The sequence below is a fragment of the Lepus europaeus genome, chromosome 11 (assembly GCF_033115175.1).
Source record: "Lepus europaeus isolate LE1 chromosome 11, mLepTim1.pri, whole genome shotgun sequence".
In the NCBI taxonomy this organism is placed as follows: domain Eukaryota; kingdom Metazoa; phylum Chordata; class Mammalia; order Lagomorpha; family Leporidae; genus Lepus; species Lepus europaeus.
Genome location: NC_084837.1, coordinates 63,110,521 through 63,136,811, shown reverse-complemented (window position 1 = coordinate 63,136,811; position 26,291 = coordinate 63,110,521). Strand labels below are relative to the sequence as shown.

The 26,291-nt window shown below is 59.7% G+C and overlaps 2 protein-coding genes across 2 annotated transcripts; both read right to left on the bottom strand.

Moving 5' to 3' along the window:
* Nucleotides 1–557: 557 nt before the first annotated feature.
* Nucleotides 558–2,785, bottom strand: CHAC1 (ChaC glutathione specific gamma-glutamylcyclotransferase 1). The gene is made up of 3 exons (XM_062204750.1): nt 2,444–2,785; nt 2,077–2,112; nt 558–1,688 (listed from the first exon to the last, which is right to left on the bottom strand). Exons 1-3 carry the CDS (start codon nt 2,663–2,665, stop codon nt 1,287–1,289), a joined length of 660 nt encoding a protein of 219 aa, XP_062060734.1. The 5' UTR covers nt 2,666–2,785; the 3' UTR covers nt 558–1,286.
* Nucleotides 2,786–14,958: 12,173 nt separating this feature from the next.
* On the bottom strand, nt 14,959–23,560 carry DLL4 (delta like canonical Notch ligand 4). Its single transcript, XM_062204749.1, has 11 exons — nt 23,199–23,560; nt 22,820–23,089; nt 22,266–22,323; nt 21,241–21,504; nt 20,866–20,926; nt 20,648–20,778; nt 19,014–19,183; nt 18,667–18,886; nt 16,957–17,659; nt 16,381–16,489; nt 14,959–15,942 (listed from the first exon to the last, which is right to left on the bottom strand). The coding sequence occupies exons 1-11, from the start codon at nt 23,262–23,264 to the stop codon at nt 15,937–15,939; spliced, it is 2,058 nt and encodes a 685-aa protein (XP_062060733.1). The 5' UTR covers nt 23,265–23,560; the 3' UTR covers nt 14,959–15,936.
* Between the last annotated feature and the right edge of the window lie 2,731 nt (nt 23,561–26,291).

Genomic DNA, 26,291 nt, shown 5'->3' with positions numbered 1-26,291 from the left:
AGCGAGCAGCACCCTGGCGACTCATTCCAGGGTGGGTGAGAGTCCTTGCTGGTGAGGGTAACGGAGAAGGAACAGCTGACACTATGGCCCCAGGAGGCAACAGCGTGAACACTCAGAGCCTGGAAGTCAAGGGGACACCACCAGGTCCTCCAGGCCCTAGGTCCCTGCCGTCTGCTGTCAGCATCGCCACTCCCTACCCTGATGCGCTTGGTGCCTTAGCAGGAAGCGGCCCCAGTGCTGGCAGAGGAAGACCTGGTCTTAGTTCCGAGCTCGCCACCTCCTCAGGGCAGCTGGGGAGGGGGAAACAGGGTCCCGGCTGGGCAGCAGGGACCCGGCCCCCCAGGCCGCCAAGCAGAGCTAGCAGAGCTACCCGAGCCGAGTTCCGCAACACGCAGAGAGCACTGTTTGCACGCACCAAAGGACATGAACTATGTGGACGGGAGAGGAACCTGCTCTCCCCAGGGAGAGGGATGGAGAGGAAGAAGGAGACCCTTCCCTCTTAGGGGCCTTCCAGGGTTTCCCCACCTTGCTCACCCCATCCCCCACCAGCACCCCCTCCCCGACCTAAAGCAAGCAGGGTATTCCAGCACAGCACAGATAATGAGAGATCTGTTTATGAGTAGTTGCATGGGACAGACAAGAAGGTGCAGGGCCTGGGGTGATGAGTCTCCCAGGAACAGACCAACAGACAGGAAAGGCCCAGACAGACAAGCAGACAGAGGACAGAAATAAAACCAAATGGGTAAGAGGCCCCAGACCCAGTCTCAACGTTTGTGTCCAGGCATCAGATCCAGCTCTGCTCTGGGCACCTGGCGGATTAGCAGGGCTGGCGGGGGCCCCAGCCCTTGTCTGGCCCCCTCCGCTCACTCCCTGCTGCCCCTCATCCATTGGGCTGGGAGCTTCAGCAGGGCTGGGGAATGGGTGGGCAGAGGACCAAGGTTCTCAGGAGCTCCCGGGGAGGTGGAGGCCTGTGGGGTGTGGGTTAGCAGCAGCACTGGGGGGAACCTGGTCAGGCACCAGGGGCCTGGGTGGGGCCACCGCTCAGCAGGACCCTTGTGTCCAGGGCAGGAACCCCATCCTGCCCACCGCACCAACATGGTGCAATAAGTAAAGCTTCAAGTAGTGAGTCAGTGTCCAGCAGCAGAGCCAGGCGGGCAGCCAGGCGGGGTTTAGGATGAGAAGCCCCCAGCTGCCCCCGTGTCTTCCCAGTAGGTTCTAGCTGTATCGAGTCCGATTTTTGCACTGGAGTGGGGACCTGGCCCCGATGTCCACAAAGGCTCAGGCCCTCAGACCAGCGCCAGTGCCTGCTCGGTGGGGCAGAAACAGGGCAGCATGGTGCCCACAGCGTCCACGATGGCTTCCAGGTGCTCGTCCTGCGCTTGAGGCCCGCAGAGCTGCATGAAGTCCGCCAGCCGCAGCAAGTACTCAAGGTTGTGGCCAGAGGAGCCTCGGCACGCCAGGATCTGCGTCGCGATGGCCTCCTCGGGAGCAGGGCCCAGGTAGCCAGGGTTCTGGGGGGTGGCCACGTAGGCCAATGCCTTGAGCGGCTGGTCGGGAGCGTCTTGGGGATAGAAGGTGACTTCCTTGGTGTCGTAGCCGCCAAGCACTGCCTCGCGCACGTTCAGGTATTTCAGGGCCTCTGTCACTTGCTCACCTCGCACCTGGTATGCCACACCCCAAGTGCAGCCCTAAAAGAAAACAGGGACACCTGGGTCAGTCTGGATTGCTCCTTGCTGGTCCTCAGCACCCTTGGGCCCCGCCCCCGCCCCAGGACTCTGCTCTCTGAAGGAGGGGATGCCAGTGGCTCAGCTGCAACACATCAGTCCCTATCTGGTGGTGCAGCTCCAAGGAGGGCAGGGTTGCTCCTCCAAGTGTGGTCCAGGAGCCCGTGCAGCCCCTGTAAGTTTGTAGGAATGCTGCACCTCGGGCCCATTCTAACCCTGCCAGGTTAAAATCTGCATTGTAACGAGGCCTTTCAGGTGGTTCTCCTGAGCAGCTCCACCGTGCAGCCAAAGCCCATGGGCTCCAACCCCGCCACGCCAGGCCCAAGATCCTCCTCTTCACTTGAGCACTTACCTCATGATCTTCAAGGAGGGTCACCACACGGCCAGGCTAGGGTGGAAAAAAGGAGATTTGGAGAAAGACAGGTTAAAGTCAGCTTTGCCATCAGTGCAAGGAAAGCCTGCTAAACTCTGCTCCACCCTGCTGGCCAGGGCCTAGGCAAGCCCTCTCTGTGTGCCCTCAGAGTCCCAGGGCGCGATGCAGGGATCTGGGAGAAATCGCCGGACTGGAGCAGCAGTGGCCCAGACTGGCAGCCAGCACTACGATCCGATCAACGATCCACAGGTTCGTGATCGGCTTGGCACATTCCCCTCCTTCGGCCCAGAGGGCACGGCCGCCTGCCTCCCCGCCTCTCGCCCCCGGGGCACGGTCGGATGCTCACCATCTTGTCGCTGCCCCGATGGAAGGTGTCTCCCTGCCAGAAACGGCGGCTGTAGCCGCGCACGAAGCCCACGCGGCTGTCGCTGTAGGCAAAGTCGGGCCTCCACACCAGCGAGCCGTACCCGAAAATCCAGAGAGCCTGGGGGTCGCCGTCCTCCCGGGGGGACGGCGCCGGAGACGGCGAGGGGGGCGGGGTGTTCGGGGCGGCAGACTCCTGCTTCATGGTGCCGGGCTCAGGGACGGGCCCGAGCGGCCTCCGGGGCTGGTCTCCGGCGCGGGCACGGAAGGACCGACGGACGCGCACACCTGGCCTGGCACCGTTCGGTCGCTCCAGCTGAGGGGAACCCTACCGAGGCGCCCTTTAAATCCTCCGGCCGGAAAGCCCCGCCCCCCCGCTGCCAGCTGCCGCGGTGATTGGGGCGGGGCGAATCCCCCTTTGGCCAATCATCTTCGGGATTTGCTTCTCGGTTAACCGCGCCGCCCTCTAAATGGGTGACCGACCGGCCGGCCCCGGACCCAGCGCGCCCGCTGATTGGTGCGGCTCCTCCTCGGTGGCAAAGCTGGCAGGAGTGATGCAAGGGCCGGGGAGGTTTCCCCAGCACCGGCATGCAGCAAGGGTGCCCCGGATTGCGTCAGGCGGCGGCGGGCACGGGCCGTCCTCGGACGCGGGCACCGGGCGTCTCCCTGGAAGTCCCTCTCCGTCCAGGGGCTATGTCCAGTGGGCTCCTGGACAGGCGGGTCTCCTCAGGCATGCCGCCAGTGCACCGCGCAGAGTCGGCCACCTCGGGCCGCGCGCACTCACCCCCGGGCCGGGGCGCGCCCCGGAGGCGCTCTCTGGGCGGCATCCCCTCCCGCCTCGGGGGCCCGCCCGAGAGCACGCACCGCGGGGAAGCTGTCCGCATTCCGCTCCGGTGCCTCACGCTGTTGGCTCGCGTGAGCGAATGGAGAAACTGAGTCACGGGGTCGGCAGAGGGTTCTGCAGAGGCTGGGGGACTGAGTCAGGCCGGGCCTCACGTGAGGGCTCCGCCCCTGGCCGGGCGCGTTGGGGAATTGCCGGCGGCCTTGCCCCGAGGCAGTGCGTTCGGTTCTTCCCGCACTTGGCAGCGACGGTTAATCCTGAGAGCAGTGGACGAGGAGGGCCCCAGGGAGACCCCCAGGGAGCCGGGGGCAGCCACAGGCCTGGCGTCGCTGCCTCCTGTCCCGTGAGCGCGCCCTGAGGTGGCAGAAGGCCTTCCCCTGGAGGAACTGGCCCTGGAACTGACCCCTGGCAGGGCACATGGGCAGCGATTCGGATGAGATATTGCCCATTGTCTGCACACCTGCATAATCATTCCAGAGGCTCTGAGACGCGTTCCCCGGTGGGAATAGGCACAGCAGAGCGTGAAACCATTTCTTTAAAGACAAGAAACAAATTGTGCCTTAGCATCAGCAAGAAATATTCTGGGGGCCGGCGCTGTGGCATAGTGGGTAAAGCCGTGGCCTGCGCCGCCTGCATCTCTTAGGGGCACTGGTTCGAGTCCCCCGCTGCTCCACTTCCCAACCAGCTCCCTGCTGATGCGCTTGGGAAAGCAGCGTGCTTGGGCCCATGCACCCATGTAGGAGACCCCGAGGAAGCTCCTGGCTGCTGGCTTTGACCTGGCCCAGCATTGGCCGTTGCTGCTGTTAATAAAATGGTGTAGTCTTATCTATGGCGCAGTCTACGCCCTGACACCATCCTAGGCTCTAGCCCCCGTTGCCATTGCTGGAAGCCAGGTGGCCACAAGGCACAACCACCCATGTCAGCCCCACCCACATCCTAATGGGATTCGATGCTCCTACTTCTCTCTCTCTCTCTCTCTCTCTCTCTCTCTCTCTCCCCCTCTCTCCTCTCCGACTCCTGACTCCCTTACTCCGGTGTTTGGTGTATTTTGTGGCGGCCTTACAGCTGCTATTTGGAGAGTGAGTGGTGGATGGGGGAATCTCTCTCTGTCTCTCTCTCTCTCACTTCCAAAATAAATTAATGTTAAAAAGAAAGAATTTGGAAGAGTAGACCCAATGTGTTGTCACCAGTAGAGGGCTCAGCATTAAAATGTTTGTGGAAAAGTTTGGATTTCTTTTTACAAACAGCATGAATTACTTTCTCAATTGGAAAAAAATGACAGGCAGAAGCGTATTCTGTGTCACTTCTTTCTCCTCCCCTTTGCCTCCATTCCCCATGCCCGCCCTCCCCTCCCTCAGTCCTGTCCCCTGGGTCCACAGGGCCCCTCCGTTTGCTGCCAGCTTCTTCAGGAAAATGTCCTCTTGTCCACTCAGCCACCTGTAGGGCCCAGGCAGCAGGTGGGAAACTGGGACCAACACATTGCCAGGAGGATGTGAATTGGCACAAACACCCCTGTGAGAAAGCACCTTGGTGATTCAAATTAAGAATCATAAAATGTCCCTGCCCTTTGACCCGATCCTTCCACTCCAGGAAATTATTCAAAATATGAGAAAAGCCATATGCCTGAAGATCTTCAAGGCATTGTTATTTATGATAGCAAAAAAAAAAAAAAAAAACCATAAGAATGAGTACCTAAATATCCAAAATAGCCACATGTTTATGAAAATTATGGTTAATTCACATGATGCAGACTCACACACACAGAAAACAACAGAAATATCCAGAAGTAGATGGTAACATACATTTGATGTAGTCTATTAAATCTGTGCAGCCATTTGAAAAAAATTGTGTTTGCTTATACTTACTGAAGTGGAAACATATTTATGATGTATAATTAAGTGAAAAAAGTAAGTTATAAAGTAACCCAATGTCTTTAATTTAAAAAGTCCATATGTGTTTATTTGCACACAAAAAATCTAATTTATTGAGATGCTCAGTGATAACCTTTGACTCAGAATTACATGAGATTTGCATTTTTTAAAAATGTCAATTTCAATTGGAATTTTAAAAAGAGAACATGAGGTATTTCTGTATTTAAAAAGAAAATTATTTCTCTTTAGTTTAAAAGTTTAAAGTAAAAACCCATTATGAAAACTATGTTATATAAATGTCTATGGCTGAATTGCAAAGTAGAAATTCAAAATATGAACTATAATTTGTACCATGATTGAAACTGTTAAAAACAACAAGAAAATCCTTGAGGAAAAAAAAAACAGGGGTGGGGGCACCAAATATTTGGTGATGGATATTTTGGGATCATGGTGATTCTTTTTCCTAATTTCCAAGTTTTACAAAATGCAAATTTTTTTGAGTGGCAGAGAGATAGAAAGTGAAAAAGATAGCTCCCATCTGCCGGCTCACTCCCCAAATGCCCACAACAGAGGGGTTGGGAGCAAAGTTGAAGGTGGGAACTCAATCCGGGTCTCCCATGTGGGTGACAGGAACCCAACTACTTGAGCCATCACCTGCTGCCTCCCAGGGTAACACTGACAGGAAACTGAAGTCAAGAGCCAGAACCGTGTCTTGAACCCAGGCACTCGGGTGTGGGATGCGGGCATCCTAACCTGTTTCTTGACTGCAAGGCCAAACGTCCACTCTTGAAATGCAATCTTTAAGGAAGAAAAAGTTAAAGTTACTTTTAAAAAGGTAGTGGTTTTCTGGTGGGTGAGCGGTCGCCAGCCTGTCTGCATCACCTGGGCACCCCCTCTGAGACCTCCTCCCGCCTGCAGAACTCTCCCTCAGGCAGAGTTCAGTATGTCCTCTTCTGTGCTCCCACAGTGACTTAGGTAACTGTTTAATTAGCCATTCTTCCACCCGGTGAGTGTCATGGAAACTACCATGTACGGAATTCTCACCGTGTGCCAAGCAATTTGCTGAACACTTTTACATACGTTCCCACTAGAAAATTCTCTGCCACTTTGTGAGGGCAATGCCTTTTCACAGAGAAGCAAGCAGGAGAGTTAGGTAGTCCCCCCCCCCCATGGTGACAGGGCCTCGTGCAGGGGAGCCCGCCTCCAAGAGGACCTCCTGCCTGACATCCTGCCTCCTGCTCACTCACCTCCCAGCCCCTGGGAGCGGCACTCATCTTCAAAAGCCCAGAGAGGCCAACACGGTGCTGGGGCATCAAAGGTTGCCAGGCTGTGGGTAAAAGAAGGGAAACTCTTACTTGGTCTTACTTATAAAAGACCAAGGCTATGTCTCATGTCCTGTATGACACAGGCTCAACCTTGACCTTCTCAAAATAGGAATCTCCATAAAAGTTAGCCAAAGGGATCTTAAACATCTTCCTGTTCCCATTCCTTGCCAACAACATCTGTCTCCTGCCCCCCACCCCCACCCCCGCGTGTCACTCGGGCCCCTGAAGCACCTCCTCAGCTGGTTCCTCAATCAGCCCAGCGGCAGGGTCATCATCTTCCCTTCTCGAGTTCCCTCTGGGAGAGGCTGCTGGTGTCAGGCCCCCAGAGGTACCAGCTCAGGAGTGGTGCTGAGTCCAACACCACCACCACTTTGCAGAGCCACACCTGGTGTGCACCTGCTGTGCACGTGATGTGCACGTGGTAGCTTCCTTTTTTGGACCTTTCCCAAATTAATCTTTCCTTCAGGCACTCATTTCCTTCTCACTTCTCATTCCAGACCCTGCCATCAACTCCCAGCCTCAGCGAGTAGCATTAGCTTCCACAAGGGCAGAGTGTCCTTCTGGAGGGAGCGAGTTATGCTAGGTTCATGTGTCAAGTGAGGAAGTAGTTTCACAAAGCCGCTGATTCCAGGAGGATGAAAAACCTTCCCCAACACGGACTCAAAGTTCACCTTGCTCGTATTTGATCCAGCTCTACCATACACCAGCTAGGGGACCCTAGACACATGATTTCTGACTCTCAGTTTTCTCAACTGTGAGATGGGAGAATAATTGTAACAGAGTCTGCCCTGTAGGGTCTGACAAGAATTAAAAGAGGGAACACCTTAGCTAGTATCTGGCATGTGCACTAAATGTGGACTCTATTATTTTTGTTTCAGGCTTTTCACTTTATATATATATATATATATATATATATATATATATTTTTTTTTTTTTTTACAGGCAGAGTGGATAGTGAGAGAGAGAGACAGAGAGAAAGGTCTTCCTTTGCCGTTGGTTCACCCTCCAATGGCCGCTGAGACCGGCGCATCGTGCTGATCCAAAGCCAGGAGCCAGGTGCTTCTCCTGGTCTCCCATGCGGGTATACAGGGCCCAAGGACTTGGGCCATCCTCCACTGCACTCCCGGGCCATAGCAGAGAGCTGGCCTGGAAGAGGGGCAACCGGGATAGAATCCAGCGCCCCAACCGGGACTAGAACCCGGTGTGCCGGTGCCGCAAGGTGGAGGATTAGCCTGTTAAGCCACGGCGCTGGCCTTCACTTTCTATTTTCACCCAGGACAAAGCCATAGTCTACCTCTCAGTCTGACACAACCCAGAAGAATTGAGTGGGTCAGAAAAGGGATCAGGGCTAGCATCTTCTTTTGTTTTTTAACTTTCTAAAGATTTTATTTATTTGTTTGAAAAGCAGAGTTACAGAGAGAGGGGGGAAGACAGAGACAGATCCTCCATTCGCTGGCTGAGTCCCCAAATGGCCACAATAGCCTGGGATGGGCCAGGCTGAAACCAGGAGCCTGGGACACCATCCAGGTCTCCCACATGGGTGGCAGGGGCCCAAGTACTCGGGCCGTCCTCCACTGCCTTCCCAGGAGCATTGGCAGAGAGCTGGATTGGAATTGGAGCAGCTAGGACTACAGGATGCTGGTATTGCAGGCAGTGACTTAACCTGCTGTGCCACACCACCCACCCAAGGAGGGTTTTCTCTAAAGACAGAATGGGTAATTGCCTGCCCCAAGAATGCTATCAATAGTGTGGGGAACCGCAGGCTGGCCACCTGTGAGAACCTCCTCATCTACATAGTTTGCAGCAATCGGTCGACCACAAGGCCTACGAAAACAGCCAGGTGAAACAGATGAAACAGAATGGACTCTGCATAAACAACTAGGAGGAACCCGGTGAAATAGATGAAGTTGAGGCAGGACGGACTCTGCATAAACAACTAGGAAGAACCAGGTGAAACAGATGAACTTTCGACCTGAGGCTATACGCGCCCTTTCATCTGATTGGACGATATCAGCATAAAGGGACATTGGGATCTGGGCGGGCCGCCGCGGCTCCTCCTCTTCTTTTCTCCTCTCCCCGCTTTCCTTCTGCCCCCCACAAGTAAAAGTTCCTTGAGAACCGATGAACAGTGACCGTGTCGTGACTGCGTTGGACCCTCGCTGGCGAGGGTCTGACAAATAGGACAATGGCTTTAGCAAAGAGAGATATTGTGTGTAGGGGGGGTGGTGAGGAGTGCTAAATAACCCACAGCGTGTGAGGGCCCACCGCTCCCACAGGCCTCCGAGAGCAGTGTGTCCTCAGGCCTGCGGCCCAAATGCTCATTCCCACCAACACACGTCTGTAGGGGACGGCTCATCAGCGGAGTCTATGAAATGAACTGACAGCAGTCACAGAGACAGAGAGGTGTAACATGTTTGTGTGTACAGGGGCATCACATGAAGGAGAAGTGAGCAAACCAAACCCAGCGAGAGTTAGCTCCCATGCCGCTGTCCCTCGAGACCCACAGGGGCGTGGCTCCAGGGTCCCCTCTGGGCTGCTCAAGCTCCTTATGTGAAATGGTGTAGCATGTGCACAGACCTGCCCACGTCCTCCCGTGTACTTGGAATCATCTCTATGGCACTTTTACTCCCTAGTATAATATAAATGTAATGGAAACCATGTTGTGCTGTGCTGTTTAAGGACCATGACAAGAAAAAAAAAAAGTCTATACGTGTGCAGTGCAGTAGAGATGCATTTTTTCCCCAATATTTTTGACCTGAGGTTCATTGAGTCACAGATGTGGAGCCCACAGAGGGACAGCTGCACTGTTCATGGCAGGGAGGAGAGAGGGCATGGAGGCCGCTTGGGGAGGTCCCTGCACAGAGTGGGTCTGTCTGGCCATGGTGTCCAGCTCCACGCCTCTTGTGACGTGAGTTTGATCTTGATCCTCCTGGGTTGATGGGAAGTGGCTTCACAAGGATGAGTGGCTTTGGAAGATCTGTCCTGAGGCACAGAATGGAACTTCAGCAGCAAAAGCTCCTTCCTGCATTTGCTTTTTTTTTTTTCAAGATTTTATTTATTTATTTGAGAGGCAGAGTTAGAGATAGAGAGAGGGAGAGAGAGGGGGAAAGGTCTTCCATCCACTGGTTCACTCCCCAGATGGCTGCAACGGCCAGAGCTGGGCTGATCTGAAGCCAGGAGCCAGGAACCAGGAGCTTCTCCTGGGTCTCCTGTGCTGGTGCAGGGACCCAAGCACTTGGGCCATCTTCCACTGCTTTCCCAGGCCATAGCAGAGAGCTGGATCAGAAGTGGAGCAGCCGAGACTTGAACCAGTGCCCACATGGGATGTCAGCACCACAGGCGGAGGCTTAGCTACTATGCCATAGCGCTGACCCCACTAGGAACTCTTTCAAAAATTTCCCTCCAAAATAAACTCGTATTTGAATTTGTTTTTCACAATCTTTTTGAAGTACCCCTGTGCCTAAGGAGCACATCATTTTTGGTTTAGCATCTCCTGAACTCCTCCAATGCACCCTACAAGAATGCCAGAGGGTCAGAGGCAGCGGTTCTGCTGGTTGGACCAGCTGAATCCAGGCCCAAGTGGGGCAGGCAGGCTGCTTGGCCCTGGGGCCACGAAAGCAGAGACTGAAAGGATGTGACCCTTGTCCTGGCAGAATGATGGCCCGTGGGATGGCGGGAAACCCTGGCCCCTTGCCTGTTTCCTGCCTTCCATGGAGGGAAAGACCCGCTGCCCGGGCACCTCCAGGGAGCCAGTGTTCCAATTCATCCCGGGAGGGCAGGGGGATGGCGCAGCGGCCCCAGTTCCCAGCAGAGAGCCAGGTGTCGTTTGTGGGGGCAGCAGGTGGTGGGCTGCTGCTACTGCAGTGGGGAGCGTCTCAGTGGGTGGCCGCGCTGCGCAGGGAGCCCACTGTGAGCTCAAGGTGAAACTTTAGACCCCGTGGAAGTGCTGCAGTGTGGAAGCACCTGGCTTTGACAAGAGCCCCAGGAAAACAGGCCATGTGAAGTGCGACTGCTCACAGGGTCCTGACTGCGGGTCCCCAGACACCCCTGGAGAGCAAAAGCAGTGAAGTCCCCAAGTGAGGGCAGCCGGCACACTGCTAAGACAAAGGACAGAAGAGGGAGTACTGAGGACAAGGAACCCGTGGGGACATGCAAAACAAACAGACCCAGCCTGGGAGGCGGACGGAGCCTGGCCGGCTACATCACTGTGGAACAGGGACAGCACTCCTCAGCCCTGCCAGGCCGAGGGGTCACTGGGGACAGCCAGGCTGGCCAGGCCTGGCTCTCAGGGGCTGCCCTGCCTCAGAGTGAGCATGGGGCCTGAGCAGACCTATTGATACATCCCAAAGTCTGAGATGCTGTCCCAGACACAACACTATGAAATATATATTTGGCTCCATCCCACTCCTAAAGTTGTGGGAATCCCCAAGGTAAAAAATGTCCTTTTGTGTGTTAATGAGATGATTGGTGGCTGGCAGCCCTAGCTGGCCTCAGGATGGAGCTTGTCACCAGAAAGACCAAGGCAGGGCTCGGGTCTCTTCCCGGGAGCCGAGGGAGGCTGAAGCTGAAGCTGATGACCAACGGCCCATGATTTGAAAAAACACAGCGGAATGTATGGAGGCTCCTAGCCAGCAGGACGGGGACGCCCGAGCCCCTCCCCACATGCCTTGTTCTGTGCGGTTCTCCACCGGATCCTTCCTAATAGCCGATGTAAGAAGCCGGCTAAGGCAAGTCACGTGTTTCCCTGAGCTCTGTAAGCCACCCTGGAAAACTATGCTCACCTGGGGAGGGCATGTGGGAAAGGCGATTTATGGCCGGTGAGAGGCAAGGTAAAATGGCCTGCAGCGTGCAGCCCGGGGGCAGCCTTGTGGGACTGGGCCCTCAACCTGTGGGATCTGAGGGCTGTGGCCAGTCTCCAGGTAAATTGCATCAGAGCTAAATTGAATTAGAGGACACCAGCTGGTGTCTGCTTCGGGAAGAATTGATTGATGGGGGGGGGGGCGCAATCTCCACTCACTTTAATGGCCAGAGGTCACGGAAGTGTCCTGTGTTGACTGTTGTGAGAGCAGTCACACTCGGGTGTGGCCATAGCTCCTGCTGGCTTTTTGGACCCTGTGTCTCGGCCCCAGGCAACCTTTGGGGATGAAGGGAACAGGCTGAGACCACTCTGGGCCAGGATGCTAAAGGGCACAGCTCTCCAGAGGCCCTGGGAGGGGGGGCCCCTGGGGGCGGACCCCCAAGGGGAAGGTGTGACTTTCAGGGGGTCCTGGGGCCTGCTACCCTTTCCCACAGCAAAGGGTCTCCCGTCTGCCATGCCGGAGCAGGTTGCTCCAGATCCACGTCTTCCCCAAAGGCAGACACGGAAGGAAGTGAACAGAAACAAGCCAGGATCTGAGCTGCCTGCGCCAGGGCTGCCCAGGCTGCTACCCAGCCAGTCCCCAGCCCCCTAGAGGCCGCCCCACTGCGTAGGCAAGAGGCGTGAGTGCAGAAAGTGGTCTCTGAGGTATGATTGACCAACCAGCGCTCACCAGTGTTCTGCATTAACGCCGTTTACACCTTGGCTCATCAGACAGGATAATTAGCCGGAGGGTTAGCTTCCCTGGGCAGAGACCGCGCATTGCCGCCAACGCCTGGCGTGCCACAGGCGCTCAGCTGGTGCCGAAGGAATGGAGAAATGGATGGGCTTGTCCCAGATCACCCGGCAATAAGTGGGGCTGGAGGGGCGCTTCAGTCTCCGAATGCCAAGCCGGTACCTTTCCCCAGCCCGCCCCAATTCCCTTCCACTCCGGGGGCCGGTGGGGCAGACGGCAGAGCTGGCCTCCTAAGCCCACGGGGCTGGCTGCTGTGTCAGCTGGAGCAGACCTCTGGACTGCTTGCCACTATTGGGAGAAAGCATCGCACTGGGCTCCCTGCACTTTACTCCCTCGGCTTAGGGCCGCGGAGCCTTCAGGCAGCTCCGCAGGGCAAAGACGTCAGGGCGCCTAGGCACAGCCCCTCCCCGAGGCAGCCCTGCTGACGCCGGGACCTTGCGGGACAGCGGCCCAGAAGCGCGCCGCCCAACGGCCGCGCGGCGCCCTCTAGTGCCGGGCTACGGGGCCCGCGCGGTGCCGCCCGCCGCTCCAGCTTCCCGCGGCCGCGGCTCGGCGCGGGCTCCCAGGCCAGGGGCGGGATTCGGGGAGGCCAGAGGCGGAGCCCAGCAGGGGGGCAGGCTCTGAGAAACTCTCGGCCTTCGGCGGCTTCCCGGCCCGGGAAGTGAGCCGGGGTCGGCGGCTGCAAACAGGAAGTAGGGCGGTAACAAAGGGCGCGGGGGCGGGGATGCGCGGGACCTCCCGGGCGCCGGGCGGCGGCGGCGGCGGCAGCGGCAGGTGGAGGACTGACCCCGGCCAGCGGGCGCACCTGCCTCTTCCGCCGCCGCTTGGGGCTCGGGACCTGCCGGATCCGGCCGGGCCAGGGGGCTGGGCGGTGCGCCCTGGGTGACCGCGAGGGCGTGGTCGCCCGAGGCAGTCCGCTGGACCGCCCAGGCGCATCCCTCCGCGGCAAGGGACAGTCACAGTTCTGAATGAATCACTTCCATCCCCTTCCCGGATTGCGACAGGCCACGTGGGGCGGAGGGCTGGGTCCGCTGATCCTGCAGACCCCAGGGCAGAGGGGGCGGGGAGTGCTGTGTCCCCAGCAGAGGTGGAGCCACAGGTCCGCTGCTGCGGTCCGCCCCGGGCCAGCAGGCAGGCGGGAGAAGGACCCTGGCTGAGCCGAGAGAAAGGGCTTTCCTCCCTCCTTCACTGCCCCTCCCTTAACCGCCTCCAGGTGGTGACCAGCCAAGAGCCCTGGAAAAGCAGCTGTCCTCAGGGCTGGAGGTCATTGTGGGGTCAGATCTGTTCTCCAGACAGGGCACTGGCTCCAGGCTGTTAATGAACTGATAAGCTCTGAATTCTCTTGTAAAATACCCATGGAAATTAATGCCGGCATTTGCTAACCCAGGGCCAGCACCTCACGGTGAGTCTCCAGCTAGCACCTGGCTGTTACTGCCCAGCCTCGGGTACTTCTCCCACACCTGTTCACTCAAGGAGTCAGCAAAGTCTTGGGTACCTTACTGATGAGAAGCCAGTGAAAGTTGGGAAGTGACTTTCAGGAAGTCCTGGGAGCCCCAGGTGCCTGGCCCAGCTTGTACTGCACTGCTGGAGACAGAGGTGGGCACAAGCTGCAGGTGGGAGCTGCTCGAACCGAGTCCAGGCACGGGGCCCCACCTTCCCTAGAAAGCCAGTGTGGCAGCAAGCTCGGCTGGCTCCCTGCCCAGAGCGTCAGAGCCCCCGGCCTTCTCCCCTCCAGGGCCCTCCTGAGAGGGTCGGGCAGCCCGTGCCGTCCAGCACAGTCTGGTGGTGTGGACGTGCGGGACTGCGGGTGTCCTACCTGGCCCCCACATGGGAGCCTCGTCATCTTGCCTTGTGTCCTGGCCCAGTTTCCCCCGCCCCCCAGGGCCCGGGAGCTGCTTTCCTGTTTCATTTTGGGCAGGAAGAGTGAGGTCGTGTTGTTCTTCCCCCTGCTGCCGGCTCAGGCTGTGGGAACGGTTCCCTGAATGCTTTCCTGTTTGATACCCTGTGTGTGCAGCGAAGGGAACAGGGAGCGAGGAATGAGGCGTGGAGTGTGGCGTGTGAGCATGCTCCTGGGTCCCTGGCATAGCGTGCAGGTGCGGGTGCGGGTGCAGGTGCACCTTGTCAAGGACAAAGAGCAAGGTCAGGAGGGCTGCCTGCACTTGGAGCCCACTGGGTGGGAGGGGAGCTGGGAGCATCTGCTCAACTTTTTGTCAATGGCTCGTTTTTTTCATCATGTGGCTCTCCACGGGGGATGTTTGTGGCTGTGAAGAGAGGGCGGTGGCACCCTAGGGACTATCCTGCACAGTGGAGGAAGCCAGGCATGAAGCAGAGACTGGAAACTCCCTCCTTAGCACCCCAGCCAGAGGAACCTAGCCTGCATCTCCCCATCCCTGCATTCCTTAATAAACTCTTGCTGCCACCACAGCTGTTAAGGGCAAACCCAAGGGCAACCCCCTCCAGCCCCACCCTCCTGAGGGCAGAAGGAGGAGCCACGGTTGAGACCCCATTGATGACAAAGGAAAAAACAGGCAGGACCAAGGGGTATCATGAGCACACTTAAGGCTCTTGGAGAGAAAGGGAGGACAGACTCAGGTGGGGGGCATCGCCCCGGGGATGGTGACAGCGGAAAGGAGCCCACAGCCAGCAGGCAAGGAGCGCTGGCCGAGGCTGGCCACGGGGGAGGTGAGTCTGAGCTGCTCAGGCACTGGAAGGAGGCAAGGGCCAGGGGTGTAGCAGGCCATACCCAGGTGCATGCTCAGGCCCCAGGGGCTCCTGCAGGGCACGGGCGAGAAGGGGCCTTAGAATTCTTCGGGGTCGGAAGGGGGTTCCCATTCTGCCATCACAAAGACAGGACCCAAGCAGTCATAAGCTCCTGTACACATCTCTTCCATGTTATAAATACACATGATATACAAAATAACGTTATAAAATGTAGAAAGGTCAGTGCTTCTGATTCTTAAATTACCGAAATACTAGACTCCAAAATAAACTACAAAAAAAAATAAAAACTCATATTATTGATTTCTGAAGATGGGCTTCTAGGGTCGTCTGGGGGCAGTAGTGGGCATGGTCAGAGCCCAGGTTCGAGGGAGGGAAGGGTCCCATCTCTCCCCCAGTGGAATGTCCACCATCATTGCCCTGAGCACCCCAGCAAGGCCTGGTGCCCGATGGGCACAAGGGCCAGGTCCTCTGCCTGTCACTCCCAGGAGCTCAGAGGCAGCCGGGGCAGAGGGCAGTGGGTGCCAGGTAAGACTTACCAACGTTCTTGCCCAGGGGGCGGGCCAGGGAGAGGAGCTGGGGGGCAGTCCAAGAAGGGCCCACGTGCGCTGCTAGGAGGCAGGGGCAGAAAGTGCTCCTCTCCCTGCGGGCCCTCGCCTCACCTGCAGGGCTACCCTTGCCAAAAGCCACACCTGCGGGCTTTCTGGCCCCCTCTGTCCTCTCTGATTTGGGCCCGGCTGTCTCCACGGAGCCTGGGCGAAGGCACTTTTGGAAACACCAATGCCAGTGCGGGCCATGGCAGCTCCAGGCCCCACAGAACCACCGCCACTCTCTGGAAAGCAGGCCAGAGCCCTGGCTGGCAGGGCAGGTCCCAGTGGCACCGCTCCTCTCCTCTCTGTTCCCCTGGCTGGCGCAGCTGCCAATCTGATGCCAGACAGACGCCCCCAGGTGTTCAAGGGCATTGCATCTCTTGGCAAGTTCACAGTCTGTCCGGTTCACGCCATTCTTCCTCCTCCTGAGAGCAGCACGTTGCATATTTAAAACGCCCCATCCAGGATGCAATGTAAACAACGCAGAAGGAAGGTCCAGCTGCTGGGCCGAAGCCAGGCTGTCCCGGGTGGGCCCCTGCCTTATACCTGGGGAGCGTCCGGAAGGTAGGCGTGAGCCAAGGGCAGGCAGGGGTAAAGGCAATGTGGGGCTGCCCACCCTGACACACCACACCTGAACTGGGGAGCTGGTGCTCATCGGGTGGTCTGATGGAGGAGGCCAGTGGGAAGGGGCAGGAGGACCCAAGGCAACCCCCCTCAGCCACCAGCGACTGGGAAACAGCACCGGGGAGCTGGCCTAGTGCCACAGCTGCCCAGCCCAGTGCCAACACAGTGGGAGAGACCAGGCCAGCCTTGGCTTATGTATCCTGTTTCACCCCCTCTATGGCAACAAAGCCAGCAGGGACCTGAAAGCCTGCTCAGGAGGCGTTCTGACCCAGCCTCCAGGAGTGGCCCACGAGGTCCACAGTGACCGGACACTGCCCCCAGCCCCCACAGGGCAGGAGGGATGGCGGGCCCAGCACTCACCTCTGTGGCAATAACACACTCGTTCCTCTCTTCTGATATCAAACACACAGACTGGTACATGGAGTCCCTGGGGGGGCATATCGCAGATATCCGACACTCTGGCTTTTCACTGCGGGAACACAAGACGGGGCGCTGTGAGCAGAGGGTGGGAGTGGGGAGAGGCTGGGGTGGGGAGCGGGGAGCCTGGGCCCTGGAGAGCGCTTGCAGAGGCGTCACTGGGCAAGACCAAGGGGCTTGAGCAGAGCTGGCCTCACCAGGGAGGCGGGCAGGAGGAGGCCCCTAGGAGAGACCCAGGACTCCCCAACCTTAGGTCTCAGGCCTGGGAAAGTGCGGCACTACCACTGGAAGCCACAGCCCCGGAGGGATGGGAGTCAGGACAGGCTGTGCACACCTGACATCTGTGAATGAGCCCACAAATGGGGAGGGAGGGCAAAGGGTCCCTGGCAGAAATCGTGTTGGAGGAGACGCCTATCAATAGCCAAGGGCCTGGGGCCAGCTCCCCACTCCCTGGGAGGAACCCAGGCAGGCCTCTGTCGGGATGTAGGGCCAGACCCGAGGCCTTCCGGGGTAGCTCACCTGTGTAACCGCAGTGGCACCTTCTCTCCTAAGCTCTTGTCGCTGTGTAGGTACTTCCCAGGCACGGTGCCCCGGCCCAGGGGCCCAGGGGCCAGGTTATAGTCCAATGTGTGGTTCTGCTGTTTGCCACAGTTGGACTTGTCCAGGCCACAGTCCACTTCCAGTTCCTTCTTCTGGTTTGTGTTCTTGAGCTGGGCAGCAGGGATCAGGTTGTCCTTTTGGAAGTCCGACAAGTTGTTCATGGCCTCCCTGCTGCCGTCCTCAGGCCGCCGGAGCCGCAGCTGCCGTACAGCCACCGCCACCATGCCCAGCAGCACCAGCACCACAACCAGCCCCACGCCCAGGGAGACAGCCACCCAGGGGAAGCTGGGCGGCAGGCCCACAGGGAACTCGCAGCGGCTGCCCACGAAGCCATAGGGGCAGTTGCAGACGAAGCTGTCCGGGGAGAGGCCGGTGTAGCAGGTGGCCCCGTTGAAACAAGGCCCCGAGGCACAGGCGTCTCCGGGTGCCTGCACCTCGCAGCGCCGACCAGAGAAGCCAGCCGGGCAGGTGCATACAAATCCATTTTCCAGGTCATGGCAAGTGCCACCGTGGGCGCAAGGGCTGCGGGCACAGTCGCGGATATGTAGCTCACAGTGGGTGCCTGTGAATCCGGGGCGGCAGCGGCACAGGTGGCTTGGGCCTCGGTTCACGCACTGGCCCCCTGTGAGGACACACGGGGCGTGGGTCAGCAATAGCCTACAGGTCGCCGGTGCAGGGATGGGGGCCCATCGTGGGGACAAACTAGGTCCTTCTGGTTCTGTGAGCACAGGCAGCACTGACAGAGCCCACTCTACTGCCAGGACCCAGAGCACAGAGTGACTCCGCCTCCCTACACCTAAAAGCACTAGCATCTCACAGAATGTTCGACTCAAGACGCCTTTGCTCCAGTTTGGGGAGCAACTGTCTCCCTCCAGCTGGGGACCTGGCGCTTGTTGCTTTGCCTTCTGAACCTCAGCTTCCTCACTTGCCACACTGGGGTAGCACGTGGTGCCCAGGCAGGTACGAAGGTGCACAAGGGCAAGAGCTCATGCTTGGTGCACAGCAGGTGCTCAAGTAAATGTGGCGCCTGTCGTTTCACTCCATCTTCACAGCGGCACCAAAGACAGAGGACAGGCTGAGGAAGCAATAGTGGCCCCAGAGAATTCAGCGAGAGTCCAGCCTCATCTCAGTCCTTCCGATCTCTGTCTGACTCGCGAGCTTCTCTGTCCCCTGACGCTGCTGCCTGCCGGCCTTGCACCGGGCCATCCAGAGGCCAGGTACACAAGGGTTACCAACACGCTTTTGTGTGTTCTGAAAGGAGGCCAAACACCCTAGATGTCCTGTCACACCACGCTCTGCACGGGGCAAGGAAGGCCTCCACGAGCAGCTCTGACGGCATCCCCTGCCTCCAGCCTCCCTCTCTCCAGCCCAGGACTTCCTGGCGAGGGTCAGAGGCTGCCCCAGCTGGCAGAGAGTTCTGACATGAGGCCACACAGGGCATGCACAACCCCTCTGCAAAGGCCTGCTCCTCACTACTAACCAGCTCCTCTTCCCAAAACACCCTCAGTTGCTCAAACGAATTCTTCACCCTCCAGAGCAGACAGGGGCCCGTATCAGACCACCCAGTGTGACAGATGGGCCCTCCCCTGGGCTGGCAGACTCCCGGGCTGGCAAGGCAACAGGACGCACCATTGGCACAGGGGTTGCTGGTGCACCTGTCCATTTTCTTCTCACAATTGGAGCCAGTGAAGCTGGGGGGGCATTCGCAGGTATAGCTGGCCCCCTGGTTGCGCTCGTGGCAGGAGCCCCCATTGAAGCAAGGGGAGTCGGCACAACTCAAGGTGCTGTGTTCACAGTGCGTGCCATAGTAGCCCGGGGGGCACAGGCAGTGGTAGCCATCCTCCTGGTCCTGGAGAAACCATAAAGGGGCCAAAGTCAGACCCGACAGGGCAGGGATGCTTAGCAGGGGCTGCCTGTCTGCGCCTGTACATCCACCTGGCCGGGTCTCTGCATTCTGGTGCCAGCCTGGGCCTCACCTTACAACTGCCCCCATTGCGACAGGGGTTGCTGTCACACTCGCTGAGCTCCAGCTCACAGTCCACGCCAGTGTAGCCTGGGCGACAGGTGCAGGTATAGCTCCGCTGCCCACTGTTGGAGCACGTTGCCCCATTCTTGCACGGGGAGTGGTGGGTGCAGTAGTTGAGATCTGCAGAGACAGGAACCAACCAACTCAGCAGGGCCAGGGGACACTCCCACCTCAGGGCTCCTTGTGGGGCTCAAAGAGGTTTCAACTCAAAGTCTTCCAGGCCCATATATCCTTCCTCCTTTGTCAACAAGATCGTGTAGGTGGAAACACCTTGAACCACATATGCCCAGGGCAGTCCATCAAGGTTGAAAATACACAATTGGACAACGTCGTGCCAGGTAAGCCTGCATACACTGCCGCAGGGCAGAGGAGCATGGAGGCACAGAAGAGCAGGGGAGGGCAAGGCCCGGTCAGGGAGGAAATGAGGAACGGTTTCATGGAGGAGGGGCAGCCGAGATAAGCCTGGAAAGCTGGAGAGAGGGGTGAGCTTTCCACTGAGGGAAATGGGAAAGGGGAGAGGGGAGAAGGGGGCTGCCGCAGGCGGGGAGCAGGCATTTGTTAGAGGAGGGGGTGTGACAAGTGTATGCTGAAATGTAAGTATTTGTTTTCTTATTTGGGAAGGACAGGGAGGGAGAACCAGACAGAGCAAATATAGGGACTGTAAGGGCTGTGTTTGCATATGATGAGTATATATATGACCGTGTCACCTGGGAGCAAATGGAGAGGAAAATGAATGAGCAGGAACCAGGTGTGTTGGTGTGTGTGTGTGTCCTTCTTGGGGGAAGGGGAGAAGGACAAAGACATACACACAAAGAACATAACGTCTGAATTCCAAGCCCCTTGCTGGCAGCAGGTGGGGGCCCAGACATGTTCTCTCCAGCCTAGCAACTCTTCTGCACACCCTGCCCAGGCCTGGGACACATCTCGGTGTGGCAGCCACCTCCTCTGACCCTGACAATGTGAGGCACCTGCTGCTGCTGGCAGAAGGAAGCCCCTCCCCCCTGGCTAGGACTCAGAGACCCCTCTGTAGCCAGAAGCGTGGCTAGCACCCCAGAAGCAGGGAGAGACAGTGCACACGCAGCAGCTGCGTGGCAAGAGCGGCTGGGGAAGAATAGGGCAGGCTGTTTGTGCCCACCGCCAAGTCGGTTAGATAGCACTCCGCCCTGAGGCCCAGCTCCCCCAGGGCTTTGGGGCAGCCGGTGGGCACACCCCAGCAGACAGCTGTTTAGGGGAGAGCTGCTCAAACAGGCCTGGAAGGTAAGCAAACACTTAGGGGGTTAATAGGTAACTACAAGGTGGAAAGAGGAACTGAGCCTGGCCTCCCTCTCTCTCTGGCCTTTATGAGTGCAACCTGCAGGCTGCCAACCTGTCACCTCCTGGCTTCTCCCGCCACCCTAGCTTCCCAGCACCTGCACAAGGACCCACCGTCTCACTTTAGGCCCACGGTGGAGACTCTTTTCAAAATCTCAAGATCCGTGAAGGATCCTGGGAAAGCCACTAGGTAAGCAAGGGCCAACGCAGCTTCTCTGGTTTCCACCCTCCCCCTCTCTGCTGTCCCCTCTGCGTCTCCTTGTCCCAGCTCACCTTGGTCACAGAAGAGGCCTCCCCAGCCCTCGTCACAGGTACACTGCCAGGGGATGCTGCAGGTGCCGTGGCGACAGCCATTGTGAGGGATGCATTCGTTGCACAGGCGGCCCTGCCAGCCTGGGCGGCAGCTGTGGAACAAAAGCGGAGGCTGAGAGTGAGGTGAGGGGCCTGGCCAAGGAAGCTGCCCGCGCCCCACTCCCCATCCCCCGACTCACAGGCACTCCGCCGGCTTGCTGCAGTAGCCATTCTGCTCGTGGCAGCCAGACAGACAGATAGCTGCGGGAGGAAAGCAGGGCTCGATGAGCTTGGGGTGCCAAGGAAATCCCGTTCTCCACCCGCCTAGGCCCTGGGGGTGCCCCAGCCTCTTGGCCTCCCGGAGGAGCCATGGGTATCTCAGAAGGAAACCCTGGCACAGGGAAGGAGACGCTTTGCGGACTTCAGTTGCAAGGTGGGAGGAGCGTTGGGAGGAGAGGGGGTCTGAGCCCAAGCCCACCCTCAGCCCACGGGCAGAGTGACCCTACCACGGAGGCAGGTGCCATGTCTGCACAAGGACCCTCCCTGTCCGGGCAGGTGGGAGCTCAGCTGCTTACGCAGTTCGCAGTATTCCCCGGTCCACCCAGGCAGGCAGGACAGGCTGCCGTCTGGCTGGCACACGTAGTGGCCGAAGTGGTCATTGCGCTTCTTGCACAGGCGAGAGCAGTTGTCCCCATAGTAGTGGTCGCTGCAGATAACCCGGTAGGAGTAGCGCAGTCTGGTGAGGGTGCTGGTTTGCTCATCGGGCAGCCAGTTCTGACCCACGGTCAGCGAGCCCTGGATGGCGATCTTGCTGATCAGTGCATCTGGCGGCAGGGCCTCTGAAGGAGCAGAAGTCAGGTCAGGGGGGCGCAGCCAGCCCCAGGGGGTGCAATGATGGCGGCCAGCCAACAAGCCAGCCTCAGTGTCCACAGGGACCACACGGCCCACTGCATAGCCGCCCTGTGTGTGTGCATGTGCAGGGGGCCTGATGTCATTCAGAAAGGGGACAATAGAAGGATGTTAAGATATCCCAGTGTTCTGGAAGCAGACAGGGAGGGGAAAGAGGAAAAGAGGTCAAAATGGGGTGGGGGGATAAAAAAAGTTAAAAAAAAAAAAAAGGAATAAAAGGTCTCCAGCCTGGGGTCTGCTGGGAGCAGGGGGTGCTTCGGTGCCCACTCAGGGCATCTGTCCCCAGAGGTGGGTGATGGCTTTCTTTTTCCTTTTCAAAGTGAGAATTGTTGTGCTGCTGAAATGTCCTTTTCCTCTGTGTCAGAACAACATCCCAAAGCCATTATTCCCTTTCCAAAGGAGCGGAATTCGCAAAAGGTGTAAAATACAGGAAGGGGCCCGTCAGCTTTGGCCTTTCTCACCGCCGCGCTCCCCGCGTTCCCACGCCAAAAATAACCCGCAGGAAACGCAATTGTGCTCCGAGTCCAGGCAGCGGGCGGAATCTGAGCGTCCAGCGCGGGGCGCAGCTCCTGGCCAAGCTGAGCGTCCTGCCCCCCACCCACAAGCCCACACTTCCCCCACCCGGACAGCAGTTTAACTCTTTCGGCGCTGCGCGTGGCGCCCCCCTGTGGCGGCGGAGCGAGCTACTCACCTGGCCGCAGGTCGTCTCCTGGCGCGTGCCAAGCTTCGATGATGAGCGAGAAGGTTCCCTGGGAAGGGGGGGGGGGGGGCGAGAGAAAGCGAGATGAGCAGGGGGGAGAGGTAGGGGTGCCTTGTGGCAGCCGGTTTAATTAATCTAATTGGAGGATACAGTTACTGCTCCTGGGTCAACATAACGGGTCTGCGCGCAGTGCAGTGCGCAAGCAGGAAAGGTGAAAGAAGGCTGGGAGGGGGTGCGGGGTGAGGAATGGGGGGGGGGCTGTAAGCGAGAGCCCCGGGCGGGGTGGGAGGGGGCGTCAGGGCGATAGGTAATGAAGATGGAGTCCCAGGAGCTGGGGGAAGGGAGGAGACTGGGAGGACCGAGACTGGTGCGAGCCTTCTAGGGGATGGAGTCCCAGGAGAGTCGGAAAGAAAGGGCCAGGGGAGAAGACGCCCCTGGGGACCTTTGGGCGGGGGTGGGGACTCAAGGAAACCTGAGGGGGCTTTGGTTCCGGGGCGCCTCCTCTCTGGGTCCGTGACCTCCCCGTGTGCTCAGGCAGTGCTCACCGGCCAGGTGAAATTGAAGGGCAGTTGGAGAGGGTTGCGCCCCCCGCCGCTGCTGTCGTCCTGGACCGCGAAGGAGTTGGTGCCCAAGACCGGCGTGGAGACGCTGCCGAAGGTGCAGGGGCCCGGCGAGACGACTGCTTGGAAATGCTTCAGACAGACGCGGAAGAAAGTCCGGCAGCCAGGCTCGCACGGCCGCCCGCTGGCCAGGACGCCGCGCTCGTTGGCGAACTCCTGCAGCTGCAGCTGGAAGACGCCGGAGCCGACCGCGCGCTGTTGCACAGGGACGGAGGGAAGGAGAGAGGGCAGCGGTCAGCTCAGCCGGCGCCCGCGGCTACGGCCCGGAGCGCCGCGCGGCGGAGGGGGGGTCGCGGGACGTTACCTGCTGCCACAGTGCCACCAGCAGCAGCAGCGCCCAGCCAGAGGCGCTCCGGGACGCGGCTGCCATCCCCTGGGGCGTCGCTCTCTCCACCCGCGGGCCCCGAATCTGGTTCTATTCGGGACGCGCCTCTTTCCCGCGCGTCCGCCCGCCGGCGGGGTCCCCCAAAAGCCGGGCTCCTCTCGGGACGCTGTTTCCCCCCTCGCCTTCTTGCTAGCTCCGCTGCAGCTGGCGCGGTAGGTAATCCAGGTGAGGGCGGCTGGGCGGTGGCCGCGCTGACGAGGTGTCCTCGGGCTAGTCCTGGGGCTGCTGGGGGCTGGTGCCCGGTACACTGCGCCGAGGCGGCAGGGGCTACGGCTCCCAGCCTTGTGTGTCTGGCCTGCGCGCAGCGCTGCTACTGAAACCTGCGCGCTCGGGAGCCTTCCTTATATATATTGGCTCCTCTCCTCGCCGCCTGTCACTCAGACTCGTGGTCACTCTCCCCTCCCCTCCCGGCCTTTAGCTGTTACAGTCCCAGCGCCGCCTGGAGGGGGCCTCCGCCCCCGCCGCCCCCCTCCCTGCCAGCCAGTCCGGCGCAGGTCCCCGCCCCCTCGGTGTCGTTCCTAACCCCTGGGCCCCCCCAGCTTTGCGCCAGCGGAGGTGACCAATCCTCTGGGATCGCCGTTTAAAGGGTAGAGACCTTGGCCGCCGGAGGACCGCGAGGGTGGCCGGCAGGGGCGGGGGGGGGATGGGGCGGGAGGTGAGCGGGTGGTTCCCGGATGGTCCTGGGGGCGGAGACACTAGGGAGTCCCCGTAGACTGTGCGTCCGCAGCGGGCGCTAGTTACCTGCAGTCCTCGCACAGGTGATAAGAACTTAAGCCCAGAAAGCGAAAACCAGTGCTCGGGGAACTCCGATCGCTTTTTCTTTCCCAGAGCTTCGAGACCCCCTCGCCTCGTCGGCCTCCAGCCTAGGAGCGCCCACCCACCACTTGACCCTGCGCAGCCAGGGAGCCGGCAGACGTGTTAACCGCTCCTCGGCCGCTAGCAGCAAGCCGAGCGGCCGAGCGCTGAGCTCCGGCTGCCTCCCTTGCACCTGGTGGGTGTCTCCCTCGCTAGCTGCGGGGGCGTGCCCAGCGCGTGCCTTCTCCCCTCCGCCCCCCGCCTGCGCTTGGCGCGTGCCAGCGCCCAGACGCGTGGTCCCCGAGGTGGGGGGAGGCGGGGCGTGGCCCCCGAGGTAGGGAGGGGGCGCGTCCTCAGCTGTATGGTAATGAGTCCGGCCCCGCCTCCAGGGCCTCCCTTCACCTGGGTCCCGCTGCAGCTCCAGCGCCCACCCTGTCCCCCCTCCCTCCCCAGAAGCACCAAGCCCCCGCCCGCGTCCTGCCGCTCCGCTGAGGCAGGGAGGAACGCTCCCGGCTCCAGAGTTGGCTCCGGCCACAGGAGAGTCGAGGCGAGGGGCTGAGACCGGGCAAGCCCGGGTCCTCTCCCCATGGGGCGGCTTGTGGGGTGGAATTAGAAGCGCGCGCAGTATCTGTAGTGTCAGGTAGCTTCGCGCTCTCTCACTCGCGCGTTTCTCCCCGGGTGGCCCCACTCCTCCAAGCAGCGGCGGCGGCGGCGCAGCTGCTTTCCCGGAACCCGGCGTGATCCCCGGAGGCCGTAGACCGGGGAGGGCCGGCTTCTCCCAGTCTCGGGGGTGCCGGGGAGCTCGCTCTCTCTCTCTGACGCTGAGGGCGGCGGAGCCCTGTGGCTTCAGCTGTCAGCCCGCCCGCGCGGTGATAGCTGTCGTCGGGCGATAAGATCAGCGCGCGGGGCGGGGGAGGGGGGGGACGGGGACGCGGCGCGGGCCCGGGGGAGGCCGTGTGGGGGGGGGTGCGGAGCCCAACAGCTGCCAATGCTGAGCATAGTCTGATTTTTTTTTTTTTTTTTTTGGCTTGGGTGGCGGTGGTGGAGGACCAGGGGAGAAAGGATGAGAAACAAGAGGTTGGGAGCGTGGGCTGGGGGAGGGGCGAGGTGAGGCTCCGGGCTCCGGGGTCCCCCACGCACGGCCACCCCTCCCAGCCACCATCTGGCGCGAGCGGGTTGGCGTGGGGAACCGAGGTGGGGCGGGGGCCGGCAGATGGGCCCAGGCTGCGCTCGAGAGTTAATGTAGGTTATGGGCAGGCCCGAGGGAGGGGGAGGCCGGGCCGTGCCTTCGGCCATCCTGCCAAGTGGCCGCCCGCTGTGGATTCTTCGACCTGCCGGGATGCCAGAGGGGTGCGTCCTGCCCGCCCCCGAGCTGGAACTCAGCCTCTGTCCCTTCGCTCCCCAAACCCCTACCGGGGAATTCATCAAACATGCTCCTTTCCTGGCGCGGGACTTGCCCGACCCTCGACGGAGACGCTAGGCTTTTCTTTAGGTACCGGCAGATCTGGAACTCTCGGCGTCCTCATACACACCCAGGCTAATGTACCCAAAAGCGCTCTGCAAACGGGCGCAGACCCAACAAAAGCTGGGGTCAGGACGATACTCAGGGACCACGTGCAAAGAATCCTGGAGACCTAGGAAGCCCCTTGCTGGGGCAGGAAAGGACCCGGCCAGAACACCACCTCTGGTTCTGAGCACCAACCAGCTATTCCATCCATGGGGGTCGAGCTTCGCTCGTGGTCACTGGGCAGAAGAGGGTCGCTGCCTGCGGGAAACCGGGGGCAAAGGCCCCGAGTTTCATCCCCCCTCCTCGCTGGGGCTCCTTTCTCGCACTGGCAACCTGCGGGGGCGTCCCGAAGTGCGATGCTGGGTGGCGTTCCGAGGCTGCAGGTGGCGGTGGGGCTGGACCTGTGCGGAAGACCGCTGTCCCCGCGCCTGGGGTGGGCGCTCAACTGCGCCTGGGTGCGGGGTTCCCGGGCATGTGGAAGGGGATTCTGTAGCCCGACGGCCCCCGCTCCGCTGCCCAGCAGGATCGAGGCCTGGCTTCCCTCCTCTTGGCTACTTCCAATCCCTTGGAAGGTTGAGCCAGCCCCTGAGGTCGAGAAACGCCACGGTTGCCTTCCAGATAAGTCCTTAAGCCGACCCCGGGTTATTGGGGTGCAGCGGGAGCCCGGGCACTCCTTCCCAGCTGTGTAGCCCACGAGGCTTCCCAGGGCC